This window comes from Erythrolamprus reginae, chromosome 3, assembly GCF_031021105.1.
Source record: "Erythrolamprus reginae isolate rEryReg1 chromosome 3, rEryReg1.hap1, whole genome shotgun sequence".
Lineage (NCBI taxonomy): Eukaryota > Metazoa > Chordata > Lepidosauria > Squamata > Dipsadidae > Erythrolamprus > Erythrolamprus reginae.
In genome coordinates, this window is record NC_091952.1 from 235,281,745 (window position 1) to 235,299,309 (window position 17,565).

The 17,565-nt window shown below is 39.1% G+C and overlaps 1 protein-coding gene across 1 annotated transcript in view; it reads right to left on the reverse strand.

The window, feature by feature from the left end:
* Positions 1–17,565, reverse strand: part of CSMD3 (CUB and Sushi multiple domains 3) — a 615,639-nt gene that overhangs the window by 3,312 nt on the left and 594,762 nt on the right. Inside the window, 3 exon segments of the mRNA XM_070748648.1 lie at positions 4,414–4,549; positions 13,528–13,615; positions 16,291–16,403. Of these exon segments, the coding sequence (XP_070604749.1) occupies positions 4,414–4,549; positions 13,528–13,615; positions 16,291–16,403 (337 nt within the window).

The following is a 17,565-nucleotide window of genomic DNA, read 5'->3' on the forward strand; positions in this document are numbered from 1 at the left end:
AATGCTGCATCCAGATTATAAAAGATTTTATGGATAAGAATCAACAGCAGCGGTCCAATTCTGATATACCAGAAACCAATTAATAAGGCAGTGTTTGCTGAAAACTGTGCTTACTTTCTGCCCAAGCCTTGAAAGATGTGATAGTTATATGCAGGCATCGGCAAAGCTAAGTACTTCTCTGTGCTTGTCCGTACGGTACATCTTACTAAAGCTTCCCAAGCTCGAAGCAAAGTATTTACTTGATCCCTGATCTGATATGACTATGCTGAAGGAAAGTCTGACATGGCTAAACAAAAGCTTCGGGAGATTCTCTTTTATATTCTCTGTAAGCTATCACATGCAGACTGGATGGCTTCACAGAATGTGTATTAGCAATCCTGCTACTGCCTAGCATAGTCACATGGCTTAGAGGGAGGATTCTTAGCAAATGTATTGATCAAAGCCGTACCTGAGATACTGGACTTCAGGATATTTTTATTATTATCGATTAATCAAATTTGTATGGCTGTCCATCTCATAGATAGTGAATCTGGGCAGCATACAACAATACAATAAAGATTGTTCCAGGTACCTGAAGCCTTAAATGGTTGCATTTAGATTGTTTTTAATATTAGATTTGTTTACATTGTCTTTTTATATTGTTGTTAGCCGCCCCGAGTCTTCGGAGAGAGGCGGCATACAAATCTAATAAATAAATAAATAAATTTGATGTTAGAAAGAATTGTTAGATAATTCTGAGGTGTTAGAAATGTGTAGATCTCAGATGAAAAGCACAGAATAATTTTAGATTTTATTCATTTTGCTGCAGTGCAAAAAGAACACTATAGTAATATCACTTAGACTTTACGGCACTCTCTGAGGGGTTTGCAATGTCAGCATATTGACCCAATAATCTGGGTTCTCATTTACTGATCTTGGAAGGATCAAAAGTTAACCTTGGTTCGGATCAATCTCTTGACAGTAGGCAAAGTTAGCCTGCAATACTGCATTCTAACTATTAAGACACCAAGGCTTCATTGTTTTATAGTCTACGTAGATATGCACATTTTCATGTGGAAGCTTACATTTATAAACATTATCCTACTTCATTACTTATACAGTGATACCTTGTCTTACAAACTTAATTGGTTCCGGGATGAGGTTCTTAAGGTGAAAAGTTTGTAAGACAAAACAATGTTTCCCATAGGAATCAATGGAAAAGCGATTAATGTGTGCAAGCCCAAAATTCACCCCTTTTGCAAGCCGAAGTGCCCGATTTTGCGCTGCTGGGATTCCCCTGAGGCTCCCCTCCATGGGAAACCCCACCTCTGGACTTCCGTTGCCAGCGAAGCACTCATTTTTGCGATGCTGGGATTCCCCTGCAGCATCACAATAACACAGAAGTCCGGAGGTGGGGTTTTCCATGGAGGGGAGCCTCGGGAATCCCAGCAGCGCAAAAATGGGTGCTTCGCTGGCAACATAAGTCCGGAGGCGGGGCATCCCAGCGGCGGCGGTGGGTTTGTAACGTGAAAATAGTTTGTAAGAAGAGGCAAAAAAATCTTAAACTCCGGATTTGTATCTCAAAAAGTTTGTATGACAAGGCGTTTGTAAGACGAGGTATCACTGTATCTGATAGGACTAAAATGTTCACAAAATACAAGATTTTATATGAACTGGATCATGACATTGGTTTAGGTATTTTATGCACAACTATCTTCCAGGTGAGAACAGCAGGATAAATCTTGGATAAAAGTCTGTAATGACAGCATAAACTGATAGGAACTGAATTGCCAATGATGGCTATGCAACAGCTGTCTGTAATAAAACTGTTCATTGCACTTATGGTTGATATAAGATAAATGATATAAGAAATACAATTCACAATACTGTACATGTCAAAAACGAAATATAGGCAATATGTGAAGTACATAGCAAAAGCTATTATTACTGTAGTGTTCCAAAGCTTCAGAACATCTGAATATGTTGCTTCTCTCTAAAGGGCAATAATTTACAACAGTTCCAAAAATTGAAAGTAAAGGTGTAATGTGAAATGATGATCTTATCTATGAAGCATCTCTGACAGTTGTGAAAGGAAGTTAATGTACATGGGATAATTTTCATAAATGACTTTAATTTATTAAAGTCAATTATGAAGAAAGTAATAAGATGTACGAAGTAAGAAGAAAGTAATAAGATGTACAAGGGGTAAATAGTTCAGCTGTATTATAGTAGTACAGACTGGTCACCACCATTTAGATGTTATTTTTACTTTTCAAACGTGTTTCCATTAATGGGAACAGAAACATTAAACTTGTAGAGTTTTGTCACCAAGCAGAATGTGGATTCCTATAAACCACATATTCAAGCAATTAAATAAAACTTAACAGTCAAAGCAGACTAAGTATGCTGGGAAACATTAATTAGAGAACTCTCTAATTCAGAAAGGGAAAACAATATCTCTGGTTTCCAACCAACCATGACATCATGACAAATACCAATGCTAAAGCATTGTAGAGATCTGAGAAGACATTGGGTTCCATCGCCAATTAACTATATGACCTCAGTTGCCATTGGAAAAATGCCCACTGTTCTGCTTCTGTGTTCTGTAGAGCACATTTAATTTCAGAACTATTTTATACTGAGCTCCTTGGCCAAAGAAAGAATCAGAACGGAAGGGTCCTATGAGGAACAGCAATGGCAGTTCATGAGTCACACTGAAGAGAAAAGTGGTGAGGGTGATGTCTAACGCTAAACTAACTACTAATATCCTTCTGCATTAACAGAAGAATACAATCAAGATTAAGTGAGGTACTAATACCACTCTATAAAGCCTTAGTTAGACCAAATCTAGAGTACTGCATCAAGTTTTGGTCACCATATTATAAAGAAGATATTGCAACTCTAGAAAAAGTGCAGAGAAGAGCAATCAGGATGATTAGGGCAGTGTTTCCCAACCTTGGCAACTTGAAGATATCTGGACTTCAACTCCCAGAATTCCCCAGCCAGCGAATGCTGGCTGGGGAATTCTGGGAGTTGAAGTCCAGATATCTTCAAGTTGCCAAGGTTGGGAAACACTGGATTAGGGGACTGGAGACAAAAACATATGAAAAACAGTTACAGAAACTGGGCATGGCTACTCTAAATAAGAGAAGGACCAGGGGAGAGATGAGAGCAATCTTCCAATATTTCAGGGACTGCCACAGAGAGGAGGGGGTCAAGCTATTTTTCAAAGCACTCGAAGGCCAGGCAAGGAATAATGGATGAAAACTGATCAAGGAGAGATTCAACCTAGAAATAAGGAGAACTTTTCTGACAGTGAGAACAATCAACTAATGGAACAGTTTGCTTTCAGAAGTTGTGGGAGCTTCGTCACTGATTTCAAGAAGAGACTGTCATAGTCAGAAATAGTGTTGGGTCTCCTGATTGATGGGAGATTGGATTAGATGATCTACAATGTCCCTTCTATTAATCGGTAAGCTAGTGATGGAAGACCTAGGAACTTTCAATCTTGAGAACAGAGAAAGAACTTACTTTGACCTGAAATTGTAGTCTATATTTCCTGGGAATGGTTTTTGTGGCTTTTTATGGGTCTGTTCTCTAAGAACAACTAATTAGGTAATTGGAATTATCAGAAATAGTTGTGATACAGTTTAGATAGTACCCATGCCCTAAAGAAATCTGCACAAATATATTCCTCTATCAGTATAACCTGAACAAGATGACATTGGTATGCACACAAAATTTGGTTAGGGTTATGGCTCAGCCTTTTGATGTAAGTTATTGTAAATCTAGGATAAGCATTGTTATTTCATGACTGCTGTGCTAATTACAATTTGCTTTTCACTCAGAACACTTTGAAATATAAGATCTTTATTCTCTTACTTTCATGTATATTTTGATTAGTACCTGAAAAGGAAGAGGTACTGTACATCATAAATACTTTTTGGGATGTATGAAGCTTCTGTATTCTGCTATGTTTCCTATATGCAATGTAAATTTTGATTTCATTATATGTTATTTTTAATGCAAATTGGTAGTTTCCCTGAATGCATTTTTAGAGTTATGGGTAGATTGATAGAATGGAAACCTGGATGAACCTAATGGGGTTTCATAATTAGGTCCAAAAAACAAAACAAAACTTAAAAAACGTTCTCCATACAGCCTATATTCTATAATCAATGATAATCAAAAAACACCTGAATAATTGTCAAGATAAGCAAACCATGTTCTTGGATTTGTGGAAAATATGGGAAAATTTAAGAAGCTGAATTTTAATCTCTGATTTGTTTAGATGATAACTTTTTAAAATCTCTCTCTCCTCCCCTCTCTCTCTCTTCACACACACACACACACATACATACATACACATGCATGTACACATACATATATATCATATATCACTTTGCATACAAAATAGATGTATATTCCACCTACCTTTGTTTATAAAGATAAAATCCAAAGCCTGCTAAAATAAGGGCAAAAAAAGGCACGAGAATAGCGATGGCCACAGAACTGCTGTTTGTACCATGTGATTGATTTAATGAATTTGATCCTTTAGACATATTAAGTCCTGGCAAGACAAAAGAAAACACAAAGATAAACATTATTTCTGTTACTCCTGTCATGGGAAAATATGTACTTCAAATATTTATAAATATTTATACACATGTATATTAGACAAATGTGCAATTGGTTTATTGTTCTATAATGCACCACTGTTTCCAATTACTTTGCAAACCAAACAAAGTGGATCATCCATATATTTGAGATGTGAGTTCCTGCCCTTTCTATCTGATAATCAAAATGTGAAGTTGAGTACTTTAAAAAATAAAGGCAGTTTATGATTGGCTTCAGATAAAAATTGTCCTGGTTAAAATGAACCAAAATAGTTGGTTTCTTTCCACCCAAGTAGGTTTGCAACAGCACTGGGATTACATCAAGTCATATTTATGTCCAAGGTTATTATATAAATTAGGGGGGAAAGTTATGAAGTTAATTATTCATCTGCTTCTATTTGGTGAAGTTCCCCATGCCCAAGGCCAAATGCAGGAGACTGGCTTCAGTGCTTAATTTGTTTCCTGGTTCCAAACTTATAAGAGCAGGTTCTTTTGCAATCTATTAAAAGCGTAATTATTCCCAGTTGAACAGCTTCCATAACAAGATATCACTTTCCTGCAAGAGATGCATCTGTTTGAAACCAACATATATAATTAACATCAGGATGGTCAGAAAGTTAAACTAATGGCTGTGACTATACAATCAAAGCCCTGCCTCTTTCCGATATGAAATATGCAATTTGGTTGTGTAATCATCCTCTATACTGACTATCCTAGCCAGGTCCCAGAATTATGCCTTGCAGGAAGAAAACAGTCAATTACTAGCTTGCACAAATTAAACACAACTAATTAGATAACAAATTTGTGATTAAGTTGCCTAGAGTTGTGATTAAAGCATCTTTCTTGCACTTCTTTCTGTAAAAATCTTTCTTCTACGTCAGGGCCACCTGACGTGTGCACGCGCGCGCGCTCCAAAATACCCCCCCGCCCAGCCTTTTCCTCGGGCGCGCGCTCCCCATCCCCCTGCCAGCCTGCTGGGGGGACGGGCGGGGAGGCACGGGCAGTAGAAGGGAGCTGCGGCCGCCCCTGCCTCTCCATGGTGCCTCCGGCCCCCTCGCGCTCCTGGCCTCTCGGCCCTACCCCCCCGCCCGCCCGATCCACCCCCTCTCCTCCTCCGCCGCCTCCTGCCTTGGGCGAGACTTCTCTCGCAGTGGCTGTGGCTGTGGCTTCGGCTTCTCGGGCCGAAAGCGCTCCCAGCCAGGGGGCTGCGAGAGGGGCGGGGCGGGCTTTCCCGAAACGGAGGGAGAAAGCCCTCTCTCGCAGCCCCCTGGCTGAGAGCGCTTTCGCTGCGAGAGAGGGCTTTCTCCATCCGTTTTGGGAATGCTTGCCCCACCCCTCTCGCAGCCCCTTCGCTGGGAACACTTTCATCCTAGACTTCCAGCAAGGGGGCTGCAGTAGAGGCAGGGCAGGCGTTCCCGAAGCGCTCAGAGAAAGCGCTCTCGCAGCCCCCTCGCTGACAGAGAGAGAGGAGGAGAGAGAGAAAGTAAGTGAGAAAGAGAGAGAGAGAGGGGGGAAAGATAGCAAGAGAGAGAAGAGAAAGAAAGCAAGAGAGATATAAAGAAAGAGAAAGAAAGAAAGCAATAGAAAGATAGAAAGAAAACAAGAGAGGGAGAGAGAAAATGAGAAAAAGAGAGAGAGAGCAAGAGGGAGAGAGAGAAAGAGAGAGAAATGACTCTTGATATAAAGCATATGGTAAAAAGCACCCAAATAATAAGAGAAAAAAACCCCAGCCGTTTGTTTGTTTGTGTGTGTGCGTGTGTGAACTCTTGAACCATTTCCAATAGTTCACCTGTTATTGGAAATGGTTCAAGAGTTCACACACACACACACACAAAGGGGGAGGAGACAGGGATGGAAAAAGAGAAGATAGTAATAATAGTAATAGATTTTGGTTTTGTTTTATTATTAATTTCTTTTAATAAAAAAAGGGAATTTTTTTCTTGTTTGTTTGTTTGTTTGTTTGTTTGTTTGTTCGTTCGTTCATTCATTTATACTTCTATGCCGCCCAGTCCCAAAGGGACTGTCGCTCAGACACTATACTTTTCCGCCCACACCGAAAATAAATTAGAGGGAATATTGGTCAGGGCTGCCAAACTCCCAGCCATGGGCTCGATGCATCACACACTGACTACGCCCACGCTCAGGTTAGCAATATGTCCGAATATGTCAGGTGACGCCAGTGTGATGATGTGAATTTGACATGTCTGTTCTACTGTCAGCGCCCCCAATAGCATCTGGGAAATAAATCAGATTCCAGTCCAATTATCTCATCCAAGATTTGATTTATTAACAGAGCCATGTTGGTCATGCTGTTGCCAATCCCGATACTAATTTCCTTCCAGTTCACCATCCAGGTTAAGGTTCATCCCACATCCCCACACCCACAAGTTTATCACAGGAACCAGTCCAAGTGCAAGGACTTCAACCTCCTTACATCCATTGATGCAGAACAAAAGATGACCTTGTGGCTAGTAACTTTCCCTCTCATGCAACCACTCCTCCTAATTCCCATAATACTAATCTACTGTGGCAGGCCAAAATCTCTAGCTCCACATGATGGCTTTCGGAGTGACATCTACCTTGTTTCAAGTAAAAGATTCTTTAAAAGTGTGAACAATTCCACATGCTTTCTCTTCCTATAAGGGCAATTAAATGAAGTCCAATCAGTTTATGTGTTCCTTGTCTTTTCAAAATTTTCACAAGTTTACAACTTCATGGTTCTACTCCTGTCTTCCACATATTGAGTGTCTAACCATTCGTTTTGTCATTTACGTACATGGTTTATGCTAACTGATTCCATCTGATGGAATGATGACTAATGGAATACTAATATCGAATGACCTAAGTGCTAAAGCCCATTGCAACAATATCGCCAAAAAAGCTTCTAGAGTTGTTAACCTGATCCTACACAGGTTCTGCTCAGGCAATCTCACACTACTCACAAGAGCCTACAAAACTTTTGCCAGACCCATCCTAGACTACTGCTCATCTGTCTGGAACCCATACCACATCTCAGACATCAACACCCTTGAAAATGTCCAAGATATTTCACCAGAAGAGCCCTTCACTCCTCCATTCGAAACAGAATATCCTACAAAAATAGACTAACAATCCTGGGCCTAGAAAGCCTACAACTACGGCACCTAAAACACGATTTGAGTATTGCCCACAAGATCATATGCTGCAACATCCTACCAGTCAATGACTACTTCAGCTTCAACTGCAATAACACAAGAGCACGCAACAGATTCAAACTTAATACGAACTGCTCCAAACTTGACTGTAAAAAATATGATTTCAACAATCGAGTTATCGAAGCATGGAACTCATTACTGGACTCAATTGTGTCAACCCCTAACCCCCAACATTTCTCCCTTAGACTCTCCATGATTGACCTCTCCAGGTTCCTAAGAGGCCAGTAAGGGGCGTACATAAGTGCATTGGTGTGCCTTTCGTCCCCTGTCCAATTGTCTTTCCTTTATCTCACTTATCATATATATTTTCTTTCTTTCATATATCCTCTCCTCTAAGTTCACTTTACCCTTATATATATTACTACATGTCTATTTTTCTTCCTATGTATTTGTGTATTGGACAAATGAATAAATAAATAAATAATAAATGATGATGACTCATAAAAATAACCCTGTAAAAATATGATTTCAACAATCGAGTTATCGAAGCATGGAACTCATTACTGGACTCAATTGTGTCAACCCCTAACCCCCAACATTTCTCCCTTAGACTCTCCATGATTGACCTCTCCAGGTTCCTAAGAGGCCAGTAAGGGGCGTACATAAGTGCATTGGTGTGCCTTTCGTCCCCTGTCCAATTGTCTTTCCTTTATCTCACTTATCATATATATTTTCTTTCTTTCATATATCCTCTCCTCTAAGTTCACTTTACCCTTATATATATTACTACATGTCTATTTTTCTTCCTATGTATTTGTGTATTGGACAAATGAATAAATAAATAAATAAATAAATAACAAATGATGATGACTCATAAAAATAACCCTGAAATTAATATACATACCCCCCCAAAAAAATCAAACAATCTTATAAGGAACAAAGAAAAAAATCATGGTCATATATGTCTACTAGGATCTTCTGCATTTCAAAAAATGCCTTCCTCCTGGGCTAAATGGAAATGCTAGATCTTAACTGCTTTCACAAAACTCAGAAGGGAATAAGGATAGGATTTCAAAGCATATGAATGCCATTTAAAATATCCTTTTCCTTGCTCTCATCATTTGGCATTCTCAAACAGATGAGAAAGTTTCCCGATCAGATAAGGAAACTGCTTAAATGGGGAGACAAATATTGGTGAATATGATCCACAGCTGTATAAGACTTTAATGGTCACAACCAACAACTTTAATTGCATGTAGTAATCAACTGGGAATCAAAGCTGTTCCCAAAGCAATAGAGTCACCCAAGTATGCATCCATCACTGTCCAGTCTGCTGCATTTTGTAATGGTTGTACAGCCAAATGCTTGTTAAGAGTGTCCCCATCTATTACACAGGTTGGCCAAATTAACGGCCCATGGTCCGGATGCATCATGTGTAGGCCACATGTACCCCAGCTCCACAAAGGCAAAAAATGTTGTGATATGACACAATAAGTCATGTGATGAGATCGAGTTTGACACCAGTTGTATTACAGTAATTCCAGTAAATGGAAGGTGATTAGAACAGTTAGCAGACAAGTATACATAGGGCTCCCCAATCCAGGGACCACTGCAACTAGAAAACATGTTGCATCTGTACACAGTCCTCCTGACCATAGATATTATCTTCTCCTAGAGCAGAAACTTTGAAACAGTGGTGAAATCCAAGTTTTTTTACTACCGGTTCTGTGGACATGGCTTGGTAGGCATGGCTTGGTGCGGGTGGCAAGGGAAGGATACTGCAAAATCTCCATTCCCACCCTTCTCTGGGACCAGCCAAAGTTGGTTGCCAGTTCTCAAACCTGCTCAAAATTTCTGCTAACAGTTCTCCGGAACCTGTTAGAACCTGTTGGATTTCATCCCTGCTTTGAATCTAAAACCTGCTCAAAATTTCTGCTAACTGTTCTCCAGAACCTGTTAGAACCTGTTGGATTTCACCCCTGCTTCGAATCTAAAACCTGCTCAAAATTTCTGCTAACAGTTCTCCAGAACCTGTTAGAACCTTTTGGATTTCACCCCTGCTTTGAATCTAAAACAATGCCTAAGTTGTAGATCTCCTCTGAACAGGAGAATTCCATGGTGAAGTCAGTCATGGGCCAAACAAGGCAAACACATGTAAAAACCTAGGCAAAAATAAACAATATGGATTGTGTTTGCTTTTAAAATCTGTTACAAAATACTCATGCAGAAAGAGAGGAAGATTACTGCCAAGATAACAAATTCTTCTTGGAAGACCATTCAGTTTGTGGTAAATGGGATTCTGGTGCCTGAGGAATAAGTACACTTAGCAATGCAAGTGTTCAATTAAGAATGGGAAAAAAGTGTCACTATACAGAAATTGACTCTAATAATTACAGCTTAATATTTTCTTTTACCCATTTCTCCTGGCTTTTTATATGCTTATGGATGCAGGCAATTATATTTTATTAGTACTTAGGAATTTGGAAGAAAAGGTAAGCAGACATGCACATAGAGCAAAGCGCATCACATAAATTTCAAAATTGCTCCCAGAGTTCTCCTTAAAAAAGCTAATAAAAAAACATTATGTTTGGATAAGCGAAAGCATACACCTAGACTTTACCATTTATGTTTGTAGGTGCTGAATCATATACAGTAATTTGGGTTACTACTATATCATATTAAAATAGTTTTCTTTTTTGCATCTTTAGAGGGGAAAATGGCAAACAATTTCACCTGTTTATATTTATTTATTTATTTATTTATTTATTTTAATTTAATTTATCTATCTATCTATCTATCTATCTATCTATCTATCTATCTATCTATCTTTCTTTCTTTCTATCATATCTATCTATCTATCTATCTATCTATCTATCTATCTATCTATCTATCTATCTATCTATCTATCTATCTTACATAAATAATCTTTCCCTCAAGCACTAACTTCTACAACAATTTATATGGGAGTAGATGTCTGCTGAAATGAAATTTTGAATAGCAAAATTGTAATTAAGCCATTTTAGGTACAGAAATAAGTATAATATTTCAACAAGATTACACAGTGAACAATGGAAACTGCTGGAACCTAAGAATCTAGGGAAATTTCCACTGTACATAACTAAGATGAAATAAAATACCCTACCTTACTGAATTATACATTTAACTAATATCTGAGACTATTCATAGTTTATAGTCTCAGTGTATCTAAATAACAAATGCTGGAAATATATTCTAATCCACAGAACTTTGGTTAAATAGAGATAAATGACCATCATTTAATCTAACAAAGTTGCTTATCAAGGATGTGCGTAGTATTTGCTAGGGGACAAGTAACAAAATGTGCCTTTTAATATCACCATACGAACTCAATTGATTTAGGCACATAGTAACTGGGGTGGTATTTGACCAGTTCGGACTGGATCGGGTGAACTGGTAGGGACAATTTGAATTGGTTCACTGAACTGGTAAAAATCGGTCCTGGTTGGCCCCATCCAGTCACCCGGTCTCTGCTTGCCACTTCCTGCCACTTATCTCTTCCCCTTCTGGCCACTCACTATTCACTCCTTCCAGCTGTTCATTGCTCACCCCACTCATCCCCAGCCCACCCTCACCACAGAGCCCAGCTAATCACCTCGCCAGTCTAATTGCCTACTCAGCTCAGCTCACCAAAGGAAACAAATACATAGCACCCACTTGCCCTTCCCCTTGTGTTGGGGCCCGGGGCCCAGGGTCATGCTATTACCCAAGGCCCCAGAGTTGCCACTTGCTCACTGTCTGCCTCAGCCAGGTTGGGGAAGGCATAATTATCTGGCTCCAGAGCCACTGCTTACTTGCCACCCACATCGGCCGAGTGCGGGAATGCACCATTCCCTGGCTCTGGCCCAGTGAAGGGCTACAATTTTTTTTACTACCACACTGTAGCTTATTTTGTGGGTGTGGTTTGCTGGTCATGTGACCAGGTGGGAGTGGCTTGACAATCATGTGATTCGGGGTGGCTTAAAGGTCATGTGACTGGCTTAAAGGTGGCCAACTTGAGGTCACTCACGTCAAGGGTTTGGGTTAGGGTGCCTGGCCTCTCCTCACCTCAAAGAGATACAATTTACCTATCTATTTACTATTACCGAACATCCAAAATATACTATTTAATTCTATGTATATATGCCATATGTGTACTTACATATTACACACAGGCACACAAAACTATACATTACCTACTATATAAACTCTATGTGTATGTACACACACACATACACACACACAAACACATACAGCTCTTGTAAAATTATACACATTCAACTTCATTTACTGTGATAGGAAAAACATACCCAGAGCTCAGAAGGGAAAAAAAGAAAAAAATTCAAAATTTTGCTACCAGTACTGTCCCAGAGCCGCTGCCCACTCACCACTGCTTCACTCACCTACCTTCACACCTTGCTAGTGGTGGTGGAAATTATGAGGGTTGGCCACCTTTCATGCCAAGAAGCCTCCACCCAGCAGTAGTCATTTTTGGCTGCCTTCTGAGCAGCTCTGCTGTAACACGGCCCCTCTGGTTGCAGCTGTTCTCCTGGCTGGGTCTACTGCAAGCAGCAGCGATAGGCAATGAGGTGCATAGCCTGCGCAAACAGGTTTGTGATGGTGCCAATGGTCACGGGACAGTCCTGTGATCACCGCTGCCATCGCCACCATGCTTGCACAGGCTGCACAGGTGCCACTGACTGCCACTGGAGTCAGACAGGAAAACAGCAACAGCCAGAGGGAGGATGTCACAGCAGAGCTGATGAGAAGGCAGCCAAAAATGACCACAGCTGGTGGCAGTATTTAAGGTACTTAAATGCGGAGGTAGGGGGGAACCATGAAGGAACAGGCAGCCACAGGAGCTGCCTTCGGAGTAGCTCTGCTGTTAAAGGAGTGAGAAAAGTTTGGCTTCTCTCTAGCATTCAGTGTGGCCTACTTCTAGGGCTCATACACACAGAGCAAACATGAGAAGAAAGTGAGAAACAGCCAAGTTGAACAATGGAAGACTTGGCCAAACTTTTCTGTCAGTTCTATGAGCGTGGATTGGTGAGTATGGCTTGGTGGCTAGGTGCCATCCCATCTTGCCATGAGTGACATCAAGTGAGTCATGCCCACCCAGTCACATGACCCCCATGAAGGCATGCCCCACCCCCTAAGCCAAGCCCACAGAACTGGAAGAGAAAATTTTTGAATTTCACCACTAATACTAACCAACTTGGTATTATGACATCACAATGCACATTTCTCTATTTTGATGAAATCTTGAGTTGGCTGTGGATACCCCAGATCATGTATTTTGTAATGTACCTTTTGTGAAAAACACCATCCAAAATATTTTGAAAATATTTTGGTGTCTAAACTCAAAATTAATTTAGTAAAGTTTGGCATTAGGTAAAAGTGTCATATTTGTTATTTATTATTGTTATTTATTAGATTTGTATGCCGCCCCTCTCCGTAGACTCGGGGCGGCTCACAACAAAATACTTTAAGTTTCCAGTCTATGACTGGAATTAGCTTTTCTTGAAGTAGTATCAATGAGTCTTTCAAAAAGGTCATTCATAAATCAAATGGAGTCAATTATTGAGACAAGGGATGTAGTGTCACTCTTCCCAATCTCTAAATAGCTCCACATTAATTAAAAAATACACATACAGTATACTGTAGATTGCCTTCCAGAATTTTATCAGAAGCACTAAGTATATGAAGACTCTGTTAGACCATCTTTCTTGATTCCAAAGAATGCAAAATGTTTGACTATGTCTAAATTAAAAACATCAGTTTACCTAATCTTTGAAGTCCAAACTGACCATAATCTTTACCCTGAATAAATCCTTGAAAAACATAAGTTGCACCATCAGGTTCTGCAGAAACCTATGTAGAATAATAAAAAGAAAGATATATAAAATTAATATATGTATGCATATTCACAGAAACAACTTGATCTGGAAGTGATCAGTTGATTACATACCATCAAGTCATTGTCAACTCTTAGCTATCACATTGTTAGATTTTCTCCATGATGATTTGAAAGTAGTTGCATTTATTTATTTTATTGTAAAAGATACTAAACAAAAATCAAAGTATTAAAAAAGCAAAGAGGAAAAATAGACATATTAAAAATATTTGAATAATATGGAAAAGAAAGAAAGAAGGAAAATCCACTATTCTTATTTGGTGGGACAGTCCCGATTCTTAATAACTTCCCCCGCATCTTGCGGAGTTTTTAAAAAGTCCTGTTTTTTCCTTTCTCTGGACTGCCCAGAGTGAATAGTCTTTCCTTTCTCTGGGCGCTGGTGGAAGGAAGCCTCTTCCCAATGGTGCCCAGAGAAAGCAAAGGGTTTATTCATTCTGAGCCATCCAGAACCATCTCAAAATGCTTTATTTGCTCTGAGCCCTCCATCGGTAAAGCAGGACACTGGCAGGGGGGGGAGGCGACGGATGATTGCAAAATGCTTTATTCGCTCTGGATGGCTCAGAGAGATTATAAAGCCTTTCCTTTTCTCTGGATGCCAGTGGAAGAAGCTTCCTCCCACCAGCGCCCAGAGAAAGGAAAGGCTTTATTCGCTCTGAGCCATCGAGAGCCATCCTGAATGCTTTATTCATTTTGAGCCATCCATCAGTAAAGTGGGACACCATTGACGGAGGTGTTGTCTCCTCCCTGCCCCGTCAATGGTGTCCCACTTTACTGAAGTTATAATCTGGTCACTATTGGTAGTCAAGCCAAGAATTTTTTTAAAATCTTTGTTTGTTGTCTGACCTTAAATGTTCTATAATTTTATTAGCATCTAAAACCATGTATAAAACCATTAGAAAAAAGAAAAATAATAATTTGTCTGCTTTTATGTTTCACAAAACAGCTACCTTCAACATCTAATAAATAATCTTACTTTTCTGCAGTAGAAAAGACTATTTTTAGTTGACTTTGATTCACGACAGCTTTAAAGACAATATGGATGTGATTGTCATTAATATTTACTGTACTTCCCCTGACATTCCTTGGTGTTTCTTTTCTAAGTACTAGCCAATTTGTATCTGGAGCAGTCAATTCAGATAGATATTGCCACCTAGACTTTTAAAAGTGTTTTAAGATTCCTCTTTGGTCTTGACCATAAATATCTAACTTTGATTTGATTTAAGATGCCCCCCCAGTCAGAAATATATTGTCTAGCATTATTTTTCTGTATTGCTTTTCACTTTTGGAAAGACTTATCATGGTCTCTATTCTTGCAGTGTTTAGGAAACCTGCAAAGGTGAGAAACTGGGTCGCCAGGCATTTGTCATTAAAATTCAGTGCTTAATTTATCTTTTTTAATCAATGTTTTAAATTCCTTTTTGTTTTGAGTGTTTTTAAAATTTTTTAAAGTATTAACAGTTTTAACTGAAATCAAACCAATAAATATATTTTGAATCAGGTTACCAATAGAACATTTATCCCATCACTGTCTAGTTCAGTGACGGCGAACTGATGGCATGGTGCCACGGGTGGCATAAGGGGCCGTATCTGCTGGCACATGAACCGTTGCCCTAGCTCAGCTCCAACGTTCATGTGTGTTCTGGCTGGCTGATTTTTGGCTCGCACAAAGCTTAGGGAGGGCATTTATGGCTTCCAGAGAGCCTCCAGGGGGGATGGGGGAGGGTATTTTTATCCTCCCCTGGCTCCAGGGAAGCCTTTGGCGCCTGGGGAGGGTAAAACACGAGCCTACTGGACCCACCAGAAGTTGGGAAACAAGCCATTTCTGGTGGGAGAGGCTGTTTTTGTCCTCCCCAGGCATTGGATTATGGGTATGGGCACTCGCGCATGCACCACAGTGCATATGCATGGTCTTTCGGCACCCGAGGAAAAAAAGGTTCGCCATCACTGCTCTAGTTTGTCTTTGCAATATTGCTGCTTTTATTTATTTATCTATCTATCTATCTATCTATCTATTTATTTATCTATTTATCTATTTATTTATTTATTTATTTATTTATTTATTTATTTATTTATTTATTTATTTATTCATTTATTCATTCATTTATTCATTCATTCATTCAATTTTTATGCAGCCCTTCTCCTTAGACTCAGGGCAGCTTACAACATGTTAGCAATAGCACTTCTTAACAGAGCCAGCATATTGCCCCCATAATCCAGGTCCTCATTTGACCAACCTCGGAAGCATGGAAGGCTGAGTCAACCTTGAGCCAGTGATGAGATTTGAACCGCTGATCTGCAGATCTACAGTCAGCTTCAGTGGTCTGCAGTACAGCACTCTACCTGCTATACCACATTTATTAATTTGTATTGCACTATGATGTAATTATAAAAAACACTGCATGCTAACCTATCCAATCAATGGCATTTCCGATGACCTTTAAGATAGCCACTAACCTATAATACCAACATTTGTTCTTGTCTTGTCAGCAAGTGCCTGTGCAAGCCTATTTTTCAACACATTCCTAATTAAACTTTCATTTTCTAAAAAAAAAAAAAAGACTTCTTTCTGGTCTTATGCACATGTCATTATTTTTTATTAAGACACATTGGATTTTGCCAGAAGTATACTCACAAAACCATCCATTGCCCATTTGTCGTCTTTCAATTTGTTCGCAGAAGTATGGTATGGCGCTTTAATGAGATATATATGGAGCATTAAACGGGCTTCTTGACTTTTATACAACCCTGTAAAACATAAACATAGTTAATATGAGCCAGTAAAGAAAACCAATATCATCCTCTTTAGATCAAGGATCAAAGATTTATGTCTTTATATTTATATCTTTCATATTTATATATCTCTCTATAATTTTAAAAAAATGCATATTTATTTATTTAATTGCATGTTGTGAATCAACAGTTTAGAAGGTGGTCAGTTTCAGAGTTATTTCAGTAAGTATAACACCAACAAGAGTCAATTTAAGAAGGTGATTAAGGCATTAGGCAAAACCCAGGAGGCCTGATGGCTTTGAGCACAAAGCCATCTTGATGACCTTAATCCATCATTTCCCCTAGGAATTAGAAAGGAGACAATGACAAACCACATCTGAAAAACGTTGCTAAGAAAAAAGCAGGGATTGGCCCAGGCAATTACTGGAAATTGGACATGATTGGACATAATGCATAGAGGGGCGGCATACAAATCTAATAAATTATTATTATTATTATTATTATTATTATTATTATTATTATTATTATTATATATCTATATGCCTGCATGTGCATACGTACACGTGTGTGCGCGCGCACACACACAATCTGAGCACCCAATCTAAATTTCCTTCAAATTCAGGTTTAACTAAAATCAGTGTAAAAAATCATCCGGATAGTATTTATTCCAATCAGTTATTGCAAATTGCCTGTAGCTTAGCTTATATTTCATTTTATTCATGAGAAGGAAGGAAGGAAGGAAGGAGGGAGGGAGGGAGGGAAGGAAGGAAGGAAGGAAGGAAGGAAGAAAGAAAGAAAGAAAGAAAGAAAGAAAGAAAGAAAGAAAGAAAGAAAGAGTCTATGGAAACAAAAACTGAGACTTGGTTATGTACACAGTAATATAATGGTGAAAAAAGATTAAAGGCATTATGATGTTGTGTTAAACCTGGATCATACTAGAGTCTGAAAATCTCAGGTACAGATTCTCACTTATCAATGGAAGCTTACAACACAAGTTCCCCACATACTATTCATTAATTAATTAATTCATTCATTCATTCATTTTCTCTCTCCCTTTCTCTCTCCCTCTCTCCCTCTTTTCCCCCTCTCCCTCTCCATCTCATATTTTATAACCCAGGAGGAAATCCATGATATAAGGAAATAATTAAAAAGAAACTAAAATGACAGGTAGTTCTGA